Source organism: Oryzias latipes, chromosome 9, assembly GCF_053564925.1.
Source record: "Oryzias latipes strain Hd-rR chromosome 9, Olatipes_Hd-rR_3.1".
NCBI classification, from domain to species: Eukaryota; Metazoa; Chordata; class Actinopteri; order Beloniformes; family Adrianichthyidae; genus Oryzias; species Oryzias latipes.
Window position 1 is genome coordinate 32,653,871 of NC_136245.1, and position 18,286 is coordinate 32,672,156.

Genomic DNA, 18,286 nt, shown 5'->3' on the forward strand with positions numbered 1-18,286 from the left:
GAAGTATGTTGTTTTTTTAGCATTCTTTACCAATTTAAACTGAGTTCACGACAACTACCATAGTATGTGAGAAACTGTCTTTACAGAGAAGAAAATATAACAGATTTTTAGTAGCTTTCCACTGTGGACGGCGTAGCTTTACCAGCAAATACACAAAAAAAAGAACCCAAAAATTCAAAGAATTGATCTGATAAAACACTTTAGACGTAAATGTTAGGAGCTGCGTCATCCGCCAAACACAATAGTGCAAACTTAAAAATAAAACATAAATTTGAAAAGACATTTAAACCTAAACAAAACCATGAAAAAGAGAGAGAGAGAGAGAAAAAAGTGGCAGCTGAAACCAGACTCTTAAATAAATGGAGGGTGTTAACTAACTGAGGATAACTAGTAACTTAAACCTGGTGTGACTGAAGGTAAAAAAAATAACAACCTGGAAACAGAATGTGACCATTTTATGAGCCTAATTAAATTAAAAAACTTAATCCTCACACTATCTGTGTCTCTAACTGTGTCTACAAAGGTTTCCTGGATCTTTTGAATGTAAATTTTGAAATAAGTCACTGCCTCCCTGAGCAAAAAAAACCCCAAAATTATTTTTTTAATGACTTCAAGATGAATTATCTCCCATAAATGACGATGTATTTAGGATCAAAACCACTCCATAATCTGTTCCACATCCTCAGACATGTGGTACATCTCTGCACATCAGGCACAACACCTTCCTGCTTTGTCATTTTTTCACTCTAATGATCAAACAAATTTCACTTTTTAATTAAACTGTAAAATGCCAGAAGACGTTTCATGTGTTTGGTGTGTCTTCTGCATATAAAGTGGTGTTGCACTTCTTTCATACTTTTCCAAGCTTTGGAGTTACACAGGAAAGCAGCTGGGCTCCATGGGTCGCTTCAAAACCGGCCAAAAAAGTGAGACTTTATGTTGAACATTTCCCATATTTTGTGGACAACACTGCAGTTCCCCGAATGTGGAGCAGGATAAGCGTGTTATTTCCCAGAAACGCCACCTCTCACATAAGCGCCTTGTTGACTTTCTAGTGCATCCCTCTCTAAATAATTTCTCACACCAAGTTCTGCCTGAGCATGTTGTTCCTACTGCAGAACTCCATTTTAAATTTAAATGAAAAAACAGCTAATTTGCTGGCATTTTCTTCACAACACTGCTTATCTTATGGCACCTCTGTTTGTATTTAGCAACGTTTCTTAGATCTGTTTAATGTGAATCTTTACCTCCAGCTTGATTCCTTGTTCAATCAGGCTGAAGTTAAATATCCTCTAATATTACATCTTGCTCAGCTGCAGACAAGTCTAACCTTTATCGCTCTGCCAGAGGGTTTCCTGATCAGCACACTGGCTGCATACCAATCTGTCCCTGCTGCTGCTGGATGAGGCAGATCTGTCAAACGCTGGCGTTCCTCTGATCACACGCTGCCACTCTGTGGTCAGGAATGGTTAACACAGCTCTGTTGCAGTCTCACTGCCACTTTTGTGCTTCAAATCGTGGCTAAAGATCTACTGTGCTGGAGTCACCAACAGAAGTATCACGGATCCTTTTAGAAACCACAAAGAAAAAAGGAGAAGAGACACCCTGAGATGCCGTTTTACCGTATTTTCTGGATTATAAGTTAGGAGCCTTTACTAACAACTAGAGTGTGAAATAAGGACAACGTATGATGGCATCACCCGTGCGTCATAAGTGTGTGCAACTTCTATTAGTTTTACGTCACGAGACACTTACCACATGCATGACAATGGTACATTCCAATTTGAATAGGTGGCAGTACGAGCCTTAAAGGAACTGAAAGACACATCTGTGCTCTTCTTAAGATGCTTTAACATTAATTCACCAACAATATGTCTTTCCTTATGTTTAAACTGATTGTATGGCTCCTCAACTAATCACAATCTTTACCCTGTTGATATCAGAACAAAGGAGCACAACAACAAGGTCCACATCTAATGACCAGTACGGTTGGCCAAGCCAATCAGCATTTTCGTTTAAATCTGTAACTGAGTGGATTAAACCGCCCACACTTGCAAAGATTTTTTAAAAAATTGGCATGGATCAATGAAGCAATAATTTTTAACAGAACAGACATTTCAGCATTGTTAAATATGTCAAATTTTAAAAAGTACAATCGTATTTATTTAACTATAAGTGATCTTAAGTAGTGTGTGAGGAGTAGTGTTTAAGAATCGTATACGTCTTTTTTCCCCCTCTCTCTTTTGTTTTTTTTTATTATGAAATAATTGTATGTTTTATGTAAACGCATTGCATTGTTTTATGTTAATTCTTGTTTTTGTATGTCTTTGTGACTCCAGATGGAGATTCTGCAATCACAGTCTGGTACAAAGCATCTTTTCTTTGACTTTCCCCTGTCAAATAAACTAAACTAAACTTCACATCCCTCATCAATGTAAGTGACTTGATGATTATATGTCTTTTGTTAAAAAACAAACGCATCAGGTGATCAACACACAGTAGTTAGTCGAGTCCAGAAAAAACGGCAAACGTCCTCAACACCATAAAAACAAACAAAAAGACAGATTTTAAGAATTAAAAGAAGCTCCTCCCCCTTTAAATTCATGGGAATCCCCCCTTCAACTTGTTTATTTATAAGTTAGAATTCAGAGCTGGTACAAAATAGAACTATTTTCTGAGCACATTACGCATGTGTTTGGCATTAATGGAAGCTGTGAGTGGAGGATGAGACAGGAAGCACGCTGCAGTGATATGGAAGCCCATGGATGGGACTCATCGCCCTGGGATGCAGGTTCTCCGCCCTGCCAAACTGCCGCAGATAAAAGAGCAGCGTGAGCTTCTGGGTCATGGTCCTCAGTGCCATGAAGGAGGTCAGAATCTGAGCGAGCAGGAAGAGCAGGTAGACTAAGTGAATGCCTCTCTCCAGAGGAAGGATGAGAATTCCTTCGTCCGTCATGAAGAACAGCAACACCGGCAGCTGGAAGGTGAAGGACAGGAGCCAGAAGGCGGCCAGCTCTGGGACCTGATGACACGGGACGGAGGGAGAGTCTGGGTGGCTGCATGGATTTAAAAAAAATGGTATAAAAGTGGCTTATTGGAGCACATCAGGGGTGTTACCTTCTCTTCAAGGTTGCCGACGTAACCCAGATAGAGCCGGATGACTTCTATGATCGTGACCAGGACCAGCCCTGTAATCAGCAGGGCCTGGTAGTACCCAGCTAAATGGTGGAACTGAAAAAAAGAAAAGCACATGTGGAACAACCATTGTATTGATCGTATATATTTTTTTGCAAAACAACATATCAAAACTTATTGAAATGAACAAAAATGATTGATTTTTTTTAAGCAAAACAAAAGAATAAGAGGATAAAAAAAACATAAACATGTCAAATCTTTTTAAGAAATGTATTTATTAATACGAAAAAAGTTGTGCCATCTTCTGACATCATAATTGTTCTTTATCATAAATAGACAAATTTGCACTGAGATACAGTACAGATGCACTGAATCTCTTAACTAAAATGTCAAAAAAAGGTTCAGGTATTTGCTTAAAAAGGGAGTGGGAAGAAGCTAATTTATATAGTTACACCCATATTATGACACATTTTTTTTAACTTAGTTGTCACAAGCTAGTTTTTAAATTCTTTAACACGCTCTTGTTGTACTTTTCTCATGATGGAGGACTATCATAACAGAATTTAAGATTAAACTGCGTTTCTGAGTATACTTTTTCATTTACATCAGGGCAGATAAAAATGTGTCGTTTGAAAATGCTACTGTCTCCCTGCTCCTCGCCATTCTGATGCATCCAATTACAGACATTTAGGTACATTAAAGTATTTATTTTCCTCGTCTGAGCTGGCATCTGGCTCAAAACTGTACGGCTGGATAGCTCCAATATTGCTCGCCATTTTTGTTGGTCCAGTTCTGTTAGCTTGAGGTTGTGAGAGGCTGTAAGCTAGTGGGAGAGCGTGCAAAAAAAGTCTTTTTGATTTTGGCTATAAACTGCATGAACAGCTGGGAATGATTTTACAAAAATGGATCAAAACATAGTTGGAGTGAGACTTTATAAATCAAATTAAAAAAAAATAAAAAACTATTCTTTTAGAATGAGTTTGAATTTCATCTTTGGCATTAAATGAGTTTTAGAGAATGAAGTCAGTGATGTTCATGTACAAATGTTTCCATGAAGAAATTCAGAGCGAAACTTTGTCTTTTGTTGTGCGCCTGAAGTATTTATTTCAGTCGAAAAATAGAAATTGTTTTTGAAGAATAGACAACTAAAGGACATGGTTTGCAGAATTTTGCAACTTTTTATTTTTGCAAAGTATTTTAACTGAAACTTACCTGGTTTATGCTTTTTATCTTTTCTGTTTTTTATATGTGTATATATACATATTTTAACCTGTGAAGCACCTTGTGACTTTTGTCTGTGAAAGGTGCTATACAAATAAAATTTACTTACTTACTTATTTACTTGTAGGAATTTGTGTGAATGTTGTGTTTTCACACGGTGGAACTGACCTTTATGTCCAGCATCACGACAGCAGAGAACCACCAACAGGGGAAGTAAAACAGGTTGAAGTACAGAAGCATTTGAAGGGGAAGATTAGACACCTGCTCGTTGACGACTGGAAGCAAAAAGCAGCAAACGGACATAAGAATCAACGATTTCATGACAGAAACACACAAAATAAAAAGACGTGAAACAAACCGGGTGCATACTCTGGCTCCCTGCCAAAGTCGCTGTCTGCTGTCCTGTTATTCGTGAACACAGAGCCTCCCATGGAGGTCAGGCCCATCTGCAGGGTCTCTGGTACCGGTGAGTAGAACACGGGCATGGTGGACAGAGCTGGCGACCATGTCCACCTTCAGGGAAGAGGAAATGTAAAAGACGTTTTGAGTCCCGCCGTCTGCTGTTGTCCTGTGTTGTGTTCACACAGACAGGAGGCTGACCGCTAATCAGATTAATGAGAAGGAGGGGGGTTTGGGATTAACAGCAGCCCGGCAGGATGTCAGTTCTGGACCATGTGTGCTGCTCAGTTCTTATCAGAAATTTTGATGTAAAACATGTCAAACTAAAGCATTTCTCCTTTAAACACAGATCTGACAGTGAGCTCATCTTTACAAATGTTGTGGACCAGCTTCATTCATGTTTTTCTGCTGCTCTTTTGTAGCATCACAGGAAGACTCCTGAAGTCTCCTCATCTCAGGGCTTAGTGTCTCCCCCTCCGTTCTCTCTTTAGGAAAATACAACAGTTTGTAGAGGTTATCAAAGCACATGAAACATCAGGCTAGACCGGAATTCAGTCGTTTGCTTTCCTTACTTTAGTCTATTAACAAAGTGCATGTTTTACCCAGAAAAGAGTGAATCAATTAAAATAGACAGTGTTAAAAAATGTTTTTTCCCCAGTAGGTGAAGCTGTTTCCCCATTTCTGCAGGGGCCTGAGATCATGCAGACTGTAGAACTGCCTTTGTTGAGTTTTGAAGAAAATGTATAACTATTGTTTTTCCCTCACAGTATATACCATTTGTATAATACCACTATTATATTTGTTTATTTTTTGATTAAATGTATTTTTCTAAACTTTAAAGGTTGAGAAAGGACTTGTTTTAGCAAGAAAACCTTTTTAAATAAATGTTAAACAGTTACATTTTGAGGCTAGTTTTAGTTGAAATTCAGAAAAACATGGCACATAAAGACACGCAGAGTTTCTTCAAGATTCGTGGCAATAGCACAAGTTTTTATTTTGAAGGGAAAAAAAGTATCATTTAGCTCCAAAAAGTGTGTAATTTTAATGCTGTATTCATTCATTCATTACATTTATTTCATTTAAGTTTCTTTTTTGAAGGGGGAGGTGTTGATAATTGCTGCTACCTAAAAATGAACAAAAACTAATGAAAAGCCCAAAAGATTCATGTTTTGGGTTTTTTAGGATGAAGTATTTCTTTTTAACTGGTATATCAGGTTTAAGTTGTCTTTTTCTCTGCTGTGGTTTCACACAGCTCGTTCTCACTCTGTCATGGGAACAGTTTGGGGGGGCTTCTTTCTGTTTCTACATGATGTGTGCACAGGAGCACCAGGAAGGTTCATGAAGGCATGGATGAGCAGGTCTGATGTGATAGAACTTGACAGTCCTGGACAGAGTCCTGACCTCAGCTGTATAGAAGACCTCCAGACAGAGACAGACCTTCACATCAGTGTCAGAAATATCCTGAAAGAAAATTCAAACATTTTCAAAAACTCCCAAAAAACATAGTTTAAGACTTCCTGGATGAGTTGGAGCTGTTATAGCTGCAAAAGGTGTGAAACCCTTTGGATTTTGAATTCCCCATCATTTCCAGGGTCCTCTGTATATCCCGGCTTTGGCCTTTTAACCCTTGTGCTATCCTATGGGGTCAAGATGACCATTGACGTGTTCTCCCTACCATGACAAAGGTGGATAAAGGTGGAGAGGATTTCATGTAATCCATGAAAACTAGTGAAGATCATAAATCACTGAAGAAAAAGTTCAGCGCACTGTCTTGTGGGGTCTAGTTGACCTCACTCCCAATGTCAAAGTGCCTAGGATAGCACAAGGGTTATAAACTGGGATAGGCTCTAGAGTAGAGACCCCTGTGACCTCTCCCAGGATGGATGGATGGATCACCAATCAGATATTATTAGTGTGAAGGCAGATCAATATTTTGGACATAAAATGGAGATACAGATTCTAGTATTTAGCTTCATCTAAAGCACATTTAACAACTTCAATATCATTTTCAAACAAACAGTTCAAGGCACAAAACAAAAACGTCAAATGAAGTCTAGGAGCAGCTGCATTTCCAGAAGAAAATGCAGGGTTGAATGCTATATAGCTGAATGAAAATGAAACTTAAAGGGTAATAATTGGCAAAAAGAAAGAAAGAAAGAAATGATGGAAGTTGACCATAAATAAAGTGAAAACAGCACAACAAGAAAAAAGATATTTTTGTGAAAAATGCCAGAGTTGGGTTTCGAACCAGCGAGTTTCTGCACCAAGGTTTCACCATGGTTATTTTAGGGAACTTGTTCTTCTTTCCTCTTACCTATCTGTAGTTATTTCAGTGCAGCATTAACACTGATGCATTTTGGTTTGGTTTTTTTCTTTACTACAAGCATAAAAAGTTCTCCGATTCTTCCACAAACATCTTCCTCTTTAAAATGTTTTTCAAAGTAAAAGCCTCTTGTCTTCTTGCTTGTGCAGTTGATTCAGATGACTTTTTAGAGTTGATAGCGATGGACAGAACTGATTTTGTCTTTTTGGCTGTGTTCACTTACAGCCCGACGGATTTCAATGATTCTGAAGAGTGCTGCTGCATCTCTAAATGCTGCCACCTGCTGGTCACACAGCAGACCTCCTTAGATTGAAGCCACACTGATTAGTCTTTCTGACAGCTTACTTTTCTGAGGATTTTGAACCACTTATTGGTGGATTCAAAGTTTATTTGAGTCACGTTACTTTGTGAATGTATTAATCTTACTTTGGATAATTTTTAGGAGAGTCACACTGCTGTTTATTCTTTATATATATTAAAAATACTTTGAGTGCTAAAATCGGCTTAGTCTCCCTTCCATTTGTTACAGTCAAAAGCCAATCGTAACAGGTCTATCAAACAATTCTATATGAGCGAAATTGGCATAACTGTTTAATTCTTTTTTATTTTTTGTAGAAAGGGAAGTTGTTTGAGCCCCTGATTAGAAACACAGGTCTGAGCAAGTTAAATTTAACCCTATTAGTTGTGAAAAAAAAAAAAAATTCTAACTACAAACAAACTTGTAGAGTTGTGATAATCTGCTGGAAAGCAGGTTTTGAACCGGCCTGGCTGTGCTGATAACTGTGCTGACTGGAGAGAAACGGATAACATCTGCTGTGATCTGCACAGGAGAACTAACTCAGGACTAAACATGGATTTATTAGAACACCTGTCTGCTCTTACTTTGCATCAAACATTTAGACTCAGGCATTTTGGGACTTTTATTGTGAAAAACAAAACAATGAGAGCTATGAGTGACAAAAACTCTGCACGCTGCACCTAACCGGCGAGTCTTCAAAATGGTGCCTGGCGTTTTTCTTCGGCCTTGGAGCCCCACCCGTCATTTATGCGATCAGGTAGCAGCCGCCGAGTCCAGCCGCTCGCTCTCATCAAAGCTCGTCCCTGGGGGTCCGCAGAGGGAAGTGCTGAAACTCCTCTGGCACCTCCTCCCCTTTCTTCGACCTCTTGTAGAAACCAAGAGAGTCCAGAAGGTTGCTGATCTCGTCCGCCGTCATTTCCTTCACAGGGACAGTCTGCAGGCACAGGGCCGTGCACAAAGGTGATGGATCTGTCTGATAACTTGAGCAATCATTACAAACAATCATTTTTGTGCAAACTGTTCAAATCTGCACCAAAATTCATGCCAGTGTCGTATTTTTGTGTCCTGTCTCACCTGTCAGCTGTCACTCACCTTCACAACCTCATCTTTTTCATTGTAGAGTATCAGACGGGGATTCTTCTCCTCTGATGAATCGTATTCTAAGTTGTGACTAAGCAGGAAAAAGAATGCAATTAAGGAACACAGCGAGGAAGGAGGGGAGCTACTTTTTTTTTCATTTAAGTCATTTAGATTGAGAGACTAGAGCTTTAGGAGAAGCTCTGCATATTTTCAAGGTGTTTAAGAAAGAGATCATGACGAAAACTGCACAGCCTCTGTGGTCAAGATTTAGGGATTTCGCAAGACTGCAAGGATACTATAAAGCCCATCGCTCCATGAGGAAACGGTTGAGCTCAGGCAGTTTCTTTATGGCTCATCCAACCACACTGGGAGCCTGCAGGAAAAGAAACGAGGAGAAGCTTTGTGTTGATCTTAGTCTGAACCAGAAAAAGCATCAGCTAATCTCACTCATTCTGCAGCAGCATCAAAAATGGCTTATATCCGTCCATGCTGGAACTCACCATCAGTTTCCCTCGAGCTATGACCTCTGCGGTGCTGTTGGAGGTGTCTGACGCTCCGACTGAGAACGCAAAAATGAGCACAAAGGCCCACATTTCCTGATGGTTTTTTATTTCAATGTTCCTTGCGCTTTTCACGTAAGTTATAACACAATGTCCAGATGCTTATTCCACTTGGCACAGGCTGGTTAAGAAGGACAGAACCATTCCAAAAGGGGGGCTTTAACCACTTCACCAGTTGTCTCGCTGTATTTCTCTAAAATATTGTCCAGCCATTCCAAGAACTCATTTATTTTTTACTCTTGCCAGATGCACACACATCAGACACTACATAATACTACATAGTACTACATAATACTACATACACACCTTGTTAGCCCCCCCCGTGGTTAGAGTTTATGGTCTCCTCCATGTCAGGTGTCAGCTAAAGTCCAGAGAATCCACAGAACATCTGCGTTTTTATCAGTTTTCCCAGGCAGTCCAAGCAGTTTTTAGGTGAATGTGAGCACTGAGACTCAGCCACATGCTCCCTGCTGCTGCCCGCAGGCTAAATTCAGACAGAGCTGACCGGACCTTTGCCATATTTTCCATGGATTCACTGCCATTAGCATCTATTAAAGCTCCTAAACCTTTTAACACAGACACAGTAACAACTGTTTTACTCAAAAAAGTTCATGTTTTTTTACAAGAAAGAAAGTGTTTTCCTGAATTTAAAGTTTAATGAGTTTCCGTAATTGGAATATTGTTATAAAATTTTCTTTTTAAAAAGATGCATCCATCTGTAGGCGGAGCTGATGTGTGTTTTTAGTTCTTCCTTTTCACAGTTGCCGATGCGTTTGACCTTTAACCTAATTGTCATCAGGAAACTTGTTTTAAAGGTGATATAAGTTCAGCCTAAAAACATCCTTTTTGTCCCCCTCTTCTTGCCAAAGATTATAATTCCTATCAAACTCACCACTGAATTTTTGAAAATGTATAATACTGTTTTTCACCATTGGCTTGGCTCATGCCTTGAGACTGAAATGACATTCTCCAAACTAATTTGTTAACATCAGAATGTCATTTCTCATGACTTTCATCCATTTTTTTTTATTTAAATACATGTCCTCCATCGTTAGAAAAATGCTACAAGAACATGATAAAAACAGCAAAAAAAACTTGTTTCTATTGAAGTGTCTTTATTGTTCAAATCCCTGTTCACTAGGTCACCACAAGAGGGTGGTCTTGCTTGCATGCAAATGTTTTTGCTGTTTGGTGGTCCCTTCTACCTTCTAGCCCACAGACAGTTCTGTTTCCAACCAAAATAAAGCGTTCCTGCCTCGACTGCTGCAGCTAAAGCGCCTCACTATCTGCATCTTTTCCAGACTTTCTGGAGCTGTGAGTGCTGCGCCGAACGTGTCCTGTTTGGGATTATGTGTCCAAAGGCTGTAAAACAGTCCACCTTTTTAACAGGCTTTCCTCCCCTGGCAGCTGTCATAAATGCGTGGGCGTGTTCTCCTCTTTCTAGGGTTCAGGTCCTGGTTCTCACAATGAGAGAGAGCCACAGCGGGTCGCGTGGGTCTCAACGTGACGAGGAAAACCATATGTGCTGTTGAATCAACCCAGCTTCCAGCGTGTGCTGTCAGCCCAAAAGAGGAAAACAACGTTTTTTGATAATTAGGCAGTTATGAAGCTGAGATGCAGTCTGACATGGCAACTTTTTCCAGCTGGAGTTTTATTAACCCCCCCTCCCTGTAGCTGAAAAAGATCAAACGCTGAAACACCTCACTTATTTCAGGGAGCTTGTTACACTCTTCCTGTTTCTCCAAAGCACCGGATGCTGCCTGCCAGCCAGCGGGACGTTGGTTTGCGAGGCTGTTTTCCTGTCATGTGCTCTGTCATTTTCAGGGTGTTTGTGACCCGTGTCTGCTTCGATTCAGCGTCTACTCGGCTCTTTGCATCTTGTTTACACAAAAGCAGAGGAAGCAGGTCAGAAGGTTCCAGGTAGCTGCAGACTTTTGCTGTGTGTGAGTCTGTCTGGATCCTCCAGGCAGCTGGTGAGGAGGTCTTCCAGCGGCAGCGCTCCAGCCCGCTCATAAAAAAGAGGCAACATTGAAGTGAGTGAGGGTGGTGGCGACCATGTGGAGGACTTAATGAGGGTTTTTGCCCCAGATCAAGGTACAGCACATCCTGGCTCCTCTTATGTTGTAGGTTGGAAAACACAGAAGTACAAAAAAGCAACAAAAGATGGTGCCTCAGGGTTCTGGTTTGGTCCACTGTTGTTTATCACAACATACATGCTGTGTCTTAATTTTTTTGCTGATAACTTAGGCGTTTTTAATAATTTCTATCTCCAAACCTTGGTCTAGTTTTAATTATTGGCTCCAAAGCAAATTACCAAGACACATTTTAATCTTTAATATTTAATATTTAACAGTATTTAACAGAGCCATTGGGTCATTAGACTCTAACCGGTCTTTTATTAGGAATCTTGGGGTTACTTTAGATTGTAGTTTTATATTTGACAAACAAGTTAGTGCAGTAGTCCAGTCCAGCTTTTATCATTTTAGATTAATCAGTAAAGTGAAGCCATATCTCCCCCATGACACCCTGGAAAGGGTTGTTCATGCATTAATCTTCTCTAGACTGGACTACTGTAACTCCCTTTATTCGGGGATGGACCAGTCTCTCCTCCGCCGTCTTCAGCTGGTCCAGAATTCAGCTGCCCGACTACTAACGGTGTGATCACATCACATTAATACGGCACTCTCTGCACTGGCTGCCTGTTTCTTTTAGAACTGATTTTAAAATCTTACTCTTGGTTTTTAAATGTTTACATGGTCTGGCACCTCCTTATCTTTCTGAGCTCCTGCAGAGCCCTCATCCTCGTAGAGCTCTGCGATCTGTAGACCAGATGCTCTTAGTGGTTCAAAGGACTCGACTTGTGACCAAGGGGGACAAAGCGTTTTCAGTGGCTGCTCCTAAACTCTGGAATCGTCTCCCCCTGTCAGTGAGGTCTGCCAGATCCATGAATGATTCTAAATCTCTGCTAAAAACTCATCTTTTTACCTTGGCTTTTAACACCAGAGAGAATGATAATCAGGCAGCTTCTTTACTGTTTTCCCTTATAGATGATTTTATTGTTATCGTTTTATGGTGCGACTTTGAATTTTACCTATGGTTTTAGTGTATTTATACTTGTGCAGCACTATGGATGTCTGACAGATGTTAAATAAATAAAGATTGATTGATTGAATATCACACCAATGTTTATGGACTTTTTTAATCAGTTCTTGCTTCTTTTTGTGTTATTTTGGGCTACACTTTTAGTAGAGTCACACTTTTACATGATGTGTTTTATATAAACTGGGCTGGGCTTCCTTTGATTCTTTGATTTGTACATTGGATAAAAATCCAGTCCTGGACTTGTTCCCTCTTTTCCAATGTTTTTTTTTTTTCAGTTTTTAAACGTCTTTAGTTTTCTCAGCACCTTTTAATCTAGCCACAGGGGTTGCAAGCCAGTAACTTCTGTGCCGGTCCCAAGCCCGGATAAATAGAGAGGGTTGCGTCAGGAAGGGCATCCGGCGTAAAAAAAATTGCCAAAATAACCATGCGAATCATCCACAACACTTTAGACATACCGGATCGGTCGAGGCCCGGGTTAACAACGACCGCCACCGATGCTGTTAACCTACAGGGTGTCGGTGGAAATTTGACTACTGTTGGTGGAAGAAAGAGGGGAGGCAGAAGGGTCCGTGGCCAGAGAGAGAAGGGAAAAGGCAGGAACATAGGTTTGAGAATAGGGACTCTTAACGTTGGCACAATGACAGGGAAAGGCAGAGAGCTGGCAGACATGATGGAGAGAAGGAAGGTAGATGTACTGTGTGTGCAGGAGACAAGGTGGAAGGGCAGCAAGGCACGTAGTATTGGAGAAGGATACAAACTGTTCTATCATGGTGTTGATAGGAAGAGAAACGGGGTAGGAGTGATTCTGAAGGGGGAGTTTGTAAACAGTGTTCTAGAGGTGAAAAGAGTCTCAGACAGGATGATGAGCCTAAAGTTAGAAATTGAAGGGGTGATGGTGAATGTAGTCAGTGGGTATGCGCCACAGGTTGGCTGTGAGTTAGAAGTGAAGGAGAGATTCTGGAGTGAGTTGGATGAGGTCATAGAGAGTTTTCCCAGAGGAGAGAGAGTTGTTATTGGAGCAGACTTTAATGGGCATGTTGGTGAGGGCAACAGAGGTGATGAGGAGGTGATGGGCAGGTTTGGTGTGAAGGAAAGGAATCTGGAGGGACAGATGGTGGTGGACTTTGCGAAGAGGATGGAAATGGCTGTAGTCAACACTTACTTCCAGAAGAGAGAGGAACATAGAGTGACATACAGAAGTGGAGGTAGGAGTACTCAGGTGGACTACATCCTATGTAGACGAGGTCATTTGAGAGAGGTTAATGACTGCAAAGTGGTGGTAGGAGAGAGTGTAGCCAGACAGCACCGCATGGTGGTGTGTAAGATGACTCTGGAGGTCAGGAAGAAGAAGAGAGGGAAAACAGAAAAGAAGACCAAGTGGTGGAAGCTACAGAATGAAGAAACTTGTGAGGAATTTAGGCAGAAGTTGAGGCAGGTCCTGGGTGGTCAGGATGAGCTTCCAGAGGACTGGGAAACTACAGCAGAGATTATCAGGGAAACAGGTAGGAAGGTGCTAGGTGTGTCATCTGGAAAGAGGAAAGACGGTAAAGAGACTTGGTGGTGGAATGAGGAAGTACAGGAATGCGTCCAGAGGAAGAGGTTGGCTAAAAGGAAGTGGGATGTAGAAAGGACTGAGGAAGGTAGACAGGAGTACAAGGAAGCGCAGCGTAAAGTGAAGAGAGAGGTGGCAAAGGCCAAACAGAAAGCTTACGATGAGCTATATGACAGGTTAGACACAAAGGAAGGAGAGAAGGACTTGTACAGGCTAGCCAGACAGAGAGACAGAGATGGGAAGGACGTGCAACAGATAAGGGTGATTAAGGACAGAGATGGAAAGGTGCTAACAACCCAAGAGAGTGTACAGAAAAGATGGAAGGAGTATTTTGAGGAGCTGATGAACGAGGAAAATGACAGGGAAAGAAGGGAGGAAGATGTGGTTGTTGTGGAGCAGGAAGTAGCAGAGATTGGAAAGGATGAGGTTAGGAAGGCTCTGAAAAGGATGAAGAGCGGAAAGGCCGTTGGTCCTGATGACGTACCTGTGGAGGTATGGAAGTGCTTAGGAGAGACAGCAGTGGAATTTCTAACAAGGTTGTTCAATAGGATTTTAGAGAGTGAGAAGATGCCTGAGGAATGGAGGAGAAGCGTTCGGGTCCCAATCTTTAAGAACAAGGGTGACACGCAGAACTGCAGCAACTATAGAGGAATAAAGTTGATGAGCCACACAATGAAGCTGTGGGAAAGAGTAGTGGAAGCCAGGCTTAGGAAGAAGGTGGAGATTTGTGAGCAGCAGTATGGTTTCATGCCCCGTAAGAGCACCACTGATGCCATTTTTGCTTTGAGAATGTTGATGGAAAAGTACAGAGAAGGTCAGAAGGAGCTGCATTGTGTGTTCGTAGATTTAGAGAAGGCGTATGACAGGGTGCCGAGGGAGGAGCTGTGGTACTGTATGAGGTCGTCTGGAGTGGCAGAAAAGTATGTCAGAGTAGTTCAGGACATGTATGAGAGAAGTATGACGGTGGTGAGATGTGCTGTAGGTCAGACAGAGGAGTTCAAGGTGGAGGTGGGACTACACCAAGGATCAGCTTTGAGTCCTTTTTTGTTTGCTATGCTGATGGACAGGCTGACAGACGAGGTAAGACAGGAATCTCCCTGGACAATGATGTTTGCGGATGACATTGTAATTTGCAGTGAGAGTAGAGAGCAGGTGGAGGAACAGCTAGAGAGGTGGAGGTTTGCTCTGGAAAGAAGAGGTATGAAGGTCAGTCGTAGTAAGACAGAATACATGTGTCTGAACGAGAGGGATCAAGGTAGAAGCGTTAGGTTACAGGGGACTGAGGTGAAGAAGGTGCAGGAGTTTAAGTACTTGGGGTCAACAGTTCAGTGTGATGGGGATTGTGGAAAAGAGGTGAAGAGGCGAGTGCAGGCAGGTTGGAGCGGTTGGAGGAAAGTGTCAGGAGTGTTGTGTGACAGAAGAGTGCCAGCAAGACTCAAAGGAAAGGTGTACAAGACAGTGGTGAGACCAGCTCTGCTCTATGGGTTAGAGACGGTAGCAGTGAGACAGAGACAAGAGGCTGAGATGGAGGTAGAGGAGATGAAGATGTTGAGGTTCTCCTTAGGAGTGACCAGGTTAGACAGGATAAGGAACGAGTACATCAGAGGGACGGCTCATGTTGCCTGTGTCAGCGACAAAGTCAGAGAAGCCAGACTGAGATGGTTTGGACATGTTCAGAGGAGGGATAGTGGATATATTGGTAGAAGGATGTTGGAGATGGAGCTGCCTGGCAGGAGGGCAAGAGGACGGCCAAAGAGGAGATACATGGATGTCTTAACAGAGGACATGAAGTTGGCTAACGTTAGGGTAGAAGATGTTCATGATAGAGTGAGGTGGAAAAGGATGATTCGCTGTGGCGACCCCTGATGGGAAAAGCCGAAAGAGAAAGAAGAAGAGTTTTCTCAGCACCTTTGTTTTTTTGTTTTTTTTTTTGCTATACATTTTGCATTTCAAATATTTCCTTTTTGTTCTATTTTAACTTTTTGTTTACTTAATATTTTGTTTTGGGGTTGATGACAAACAGCCCCATTTGCCTTCAGAAGAGTTTTTAGAGAGCTGGGGGGCTGTTACTCATTTTTTGAGCACATTTATCACAGGTCTTTTCTCTCTCTCTCTTTTTTTTTTTTTAGATATTTTTTAAACATTTCTGACAGCAGAAACTCGAACCTTTCAATTAAAATCATAAAAAAATTCACAAAACATCACAGAGATCTAATCAAACAGTGATGAACTGTCGTCATGGAAACAGTCCTCAGCATCCCTGTTTTTCTGAATCTTCTAATCAGGGACTGTTTTGGTTCCATGAAGTTTCTTCCCAGAGAAATATTGCTCTGGATCATTTTTGAGGCATACTTCGTTGGGTGCTGCTGCCGCCGTGCAGCCATGGATACTTGGATACAGCAGAGAGGAGAGGAGTATGTCATGGTACCTCTGTCAGTCTCCTCCCCCTCCCCTCTCTGCTTGGCTCCTGATGCCTCTCAGCTGCTGCCACTTACCTCATCACCCGCCTGCCTTCATAAGGAGCTCCAGGACCAGTATTCATCGCCAGTTCGTTGCCCCTGATGGTGCATAATTTGGTCGTCACGTTTTTGCTTATTGTCCAAAGCCCGCACCTAAAATCTTGTTCTTACCTGTCTCCAGGAATCCACAGCCACGAGTGGTCGCCTGAGCCTGCATCTATCCTGGAACCAGCTCTGTCTGCTTCACGCGGTCAAGCCACGAGCCTCTGCCATTCCACCTCTCCACCACGAGCCCCTACCGAACCTGCTGTTTGTCGGTATCCACGAACGAAGCCACCAGTGACGCCACGAGCCTACAGGAACCGTTCACCCTCGTCGTGGGACCCCTCGGAGTCTGCTGTCCCTCATACTCACCTAATTCTAGACCTGAACATTAAATCCATTTTTTCTAATCACGCCAGCTCTCACCTGTGTCTCCTTCCGGGTTTCAGCGTCTGGGTCTAAATTGTTCTGTAGTTATGACAGAGGAGCTTATATTCTTCACTGCGTTTTGCTGCACTTGCTTTGCTGGTGCTTAAGTGGTTTCCATTGTTTCATTACTGCTTGTGCATTCCGTGCTCTCTTTTTTTTTAGTCAACTTCTAATGTCCTTTTTTTTGTGGCAATTTTAGGGTAAAATAACTGACTGCCCACTAACATATAGTGTGAAAAATAAAAGATTTAAGATTTGTACTGCATTGCCTTTTCCAAAGAAACATTTTGCTGGCTCTCGTATTCAAGTTGATTGAAAAATGTAAAAATAACAAATTATTTAACATATTTGTAGCAAAAGAAAACATTGAATTGATAACACTGCTAAGAAAAGAGTGTTTTGCAACTGTGACGAAGTTGAATGGCTCAAGGAACGCAGCGAGAATTCTCTTGTGCAATCCTATGGGGTCCAGATGACCCGATCCTTACATTGACGTGTTATCCCTGGTGGATAAAGGTGGAGAGGATGTAATCCATGGACACCAATGAAGATCACAAATCATTGATTTGACGATGACCCCACTCCCATTGTTAAAAGTGCCTAGGATAGCACAAGGGGTACAGAAAGTATGTAGTATAAAAATAGCCTCAGGACAGCAGTGGTACCGAGCATGACTTGCTGGTTGCTGCTGCCTACGCAGATGATCCAGTATATTGTCTTTGTCCTTTCAGACCCCAACAGGTGTACAGAAAATCATCACCACCATGAGTCTGGTCATGAACTTTCTCATTTTACTTGCTGCGTTACCGACACTTATATAAACGGAATTGAATAACATTTTCAACCGAACCACAACACATTATAATATACTCTTCACACATAAAAAAGATGCCAAAGTCTTTGAGTTCAGTCAAGAAATTGGTCATTTCTGCTTTTGGTTACTGGTTTTTCGTACTAACCACAATTAGGGTGTTGACCGATTGTTGGCACTTGTTAAGCAATTGTGTCTAACAATCTGGGTTGAGGTGCTGTGAAAACAAACAGTTGCACTGCTGTTCTTGAGCAAACCTTGGTGATCCCTCATCCACTGTTCTGTGTCTGACCCTGACCTCTGACCTCCCTCAATCAAAAAATAATTTCCCCAACGGAGGTTACATACATATCAGATTGCTAAGCCAACAACAGACGCCACACTCTTGTCGTCTTTCATCGCAGGGCAAAGCCACAACTGTGTTTAGCATTCTCTAGAGCCCGTCAGACAGCTCTTTGCCTGCTCTGCGGGTTGGGTCTGGATGATTGCACGGACAGTGAGCTCAGCGTCTGCAGCCATTCAGTGTAGAAGAGGACAAAAGGATCGACGGAAGGGAAAAGGTGTGGAAAAAGGATTTGGATGAAGGTGGGAATAGGTTTGAGGGCGGTACACGGATTTGTACTGATGCATGTCCACTTGCTGGCCACATCAGAGAAGCCAGGGGGCAAACAGACAGCAAGAACTGCTTCCCTCCCTCTAATCTGTGCTTGGATAATCAGAAACACATGGCTCCCCATAATGACTCCAGTGTTGTTCTGCACCAGAACAAGGCTGTGAGGGTCACATATATGGATATTACTGGCGTGCACATGCTAGAACAAAGGCACAGTCACTGAAATCTCTGCGGAAAAAATTCCCTCCGCTGACTTCACATC

At 41.9% G+C, this 18,286-nt stretch overlaps 3 protein-coding genes across 5 annotated transcripts; 1 reads left to right on the forward strand and 2 right to left on the reverse strand.

The window, feature by feature from the left end:
* Positions 1-2,241: 2,241 nt before the first annotated feature.
* Positions 2,242-4,980, reverse strand: LOC101163086 (transmembrane protein 17A). Its single transcript, XM_004072061.5, has 4 exons — positions 4,715-4,980; positions 4,525-4,631; positions 3,118-3,231; positions 2,242-3,022 (listed from the first exon to the last, which is right to left on the reverse strand). The coding sequence occupies exons 1-4, from the start codon at positions 4,839-4,841 to the stop codon at positions 2,702-2,704; spliced, it is 669 nt and encodes a 222-aa protein (XP_004072109.1). The 5' UTR covers positions 4,842-4,980; the 3' UTR covers positions 2,242-2,701.
* A 3,005-nt stretch (positions 4,981-7,985) lies between these two features.
* selenoe (selenoprotein e) lies at positions 7,986-9,112 on the reverse strand. The gene is given in 4 exon segments (NM_001195444.1): positions 7,986-8,310; positions 8,469-8,547; positions 8,753-8,829; positions 8,957-9,112. Coding segments are annotated over 4 exon segments (393 nt in total). The 5' UTR covers positions 9,050-9,112; the 3' UTR covers positions 7,986-8,166.
* Positions 9,113-10,731: 1,619 nt separating this feature from the next.
* On the forward strand, positions 10,732-16,586 carry LOC144994458 (uncharacterized). Of its 3 annotated transcripts, none has more exons than XM_078952339.1 (2): positions 10,732-14,750; positions 15,800-16,441. In XM_078952339.1, exons 1-2 carry the CDS (start codon positions 12,543-12,545, stop codon positions 15,818-15,820), a joined length of 2,229 nt encoding a protein of 742 aa, XP_078808465.1. In that variant the 5' UTR covers positions 10,732-12,542; the 3' UTR covers positions 15,821-16,441. The 3 variants fall into 3 exon arrangements, 2 of the variants coding, with proteins under 2 accessions (XP_078808465.1, XP_078808464.1); XM_078952338.1 differs by having other exon boundaries at positions 10,733-14,750; positions 16,311-16,586; XR_013658004.1 differs by having other exon boundaries at positions 10,736-16,234; positions 16,311-16,447.
* Positions 16,587-18,286: the final 1,700 nt, after the last annotated feature.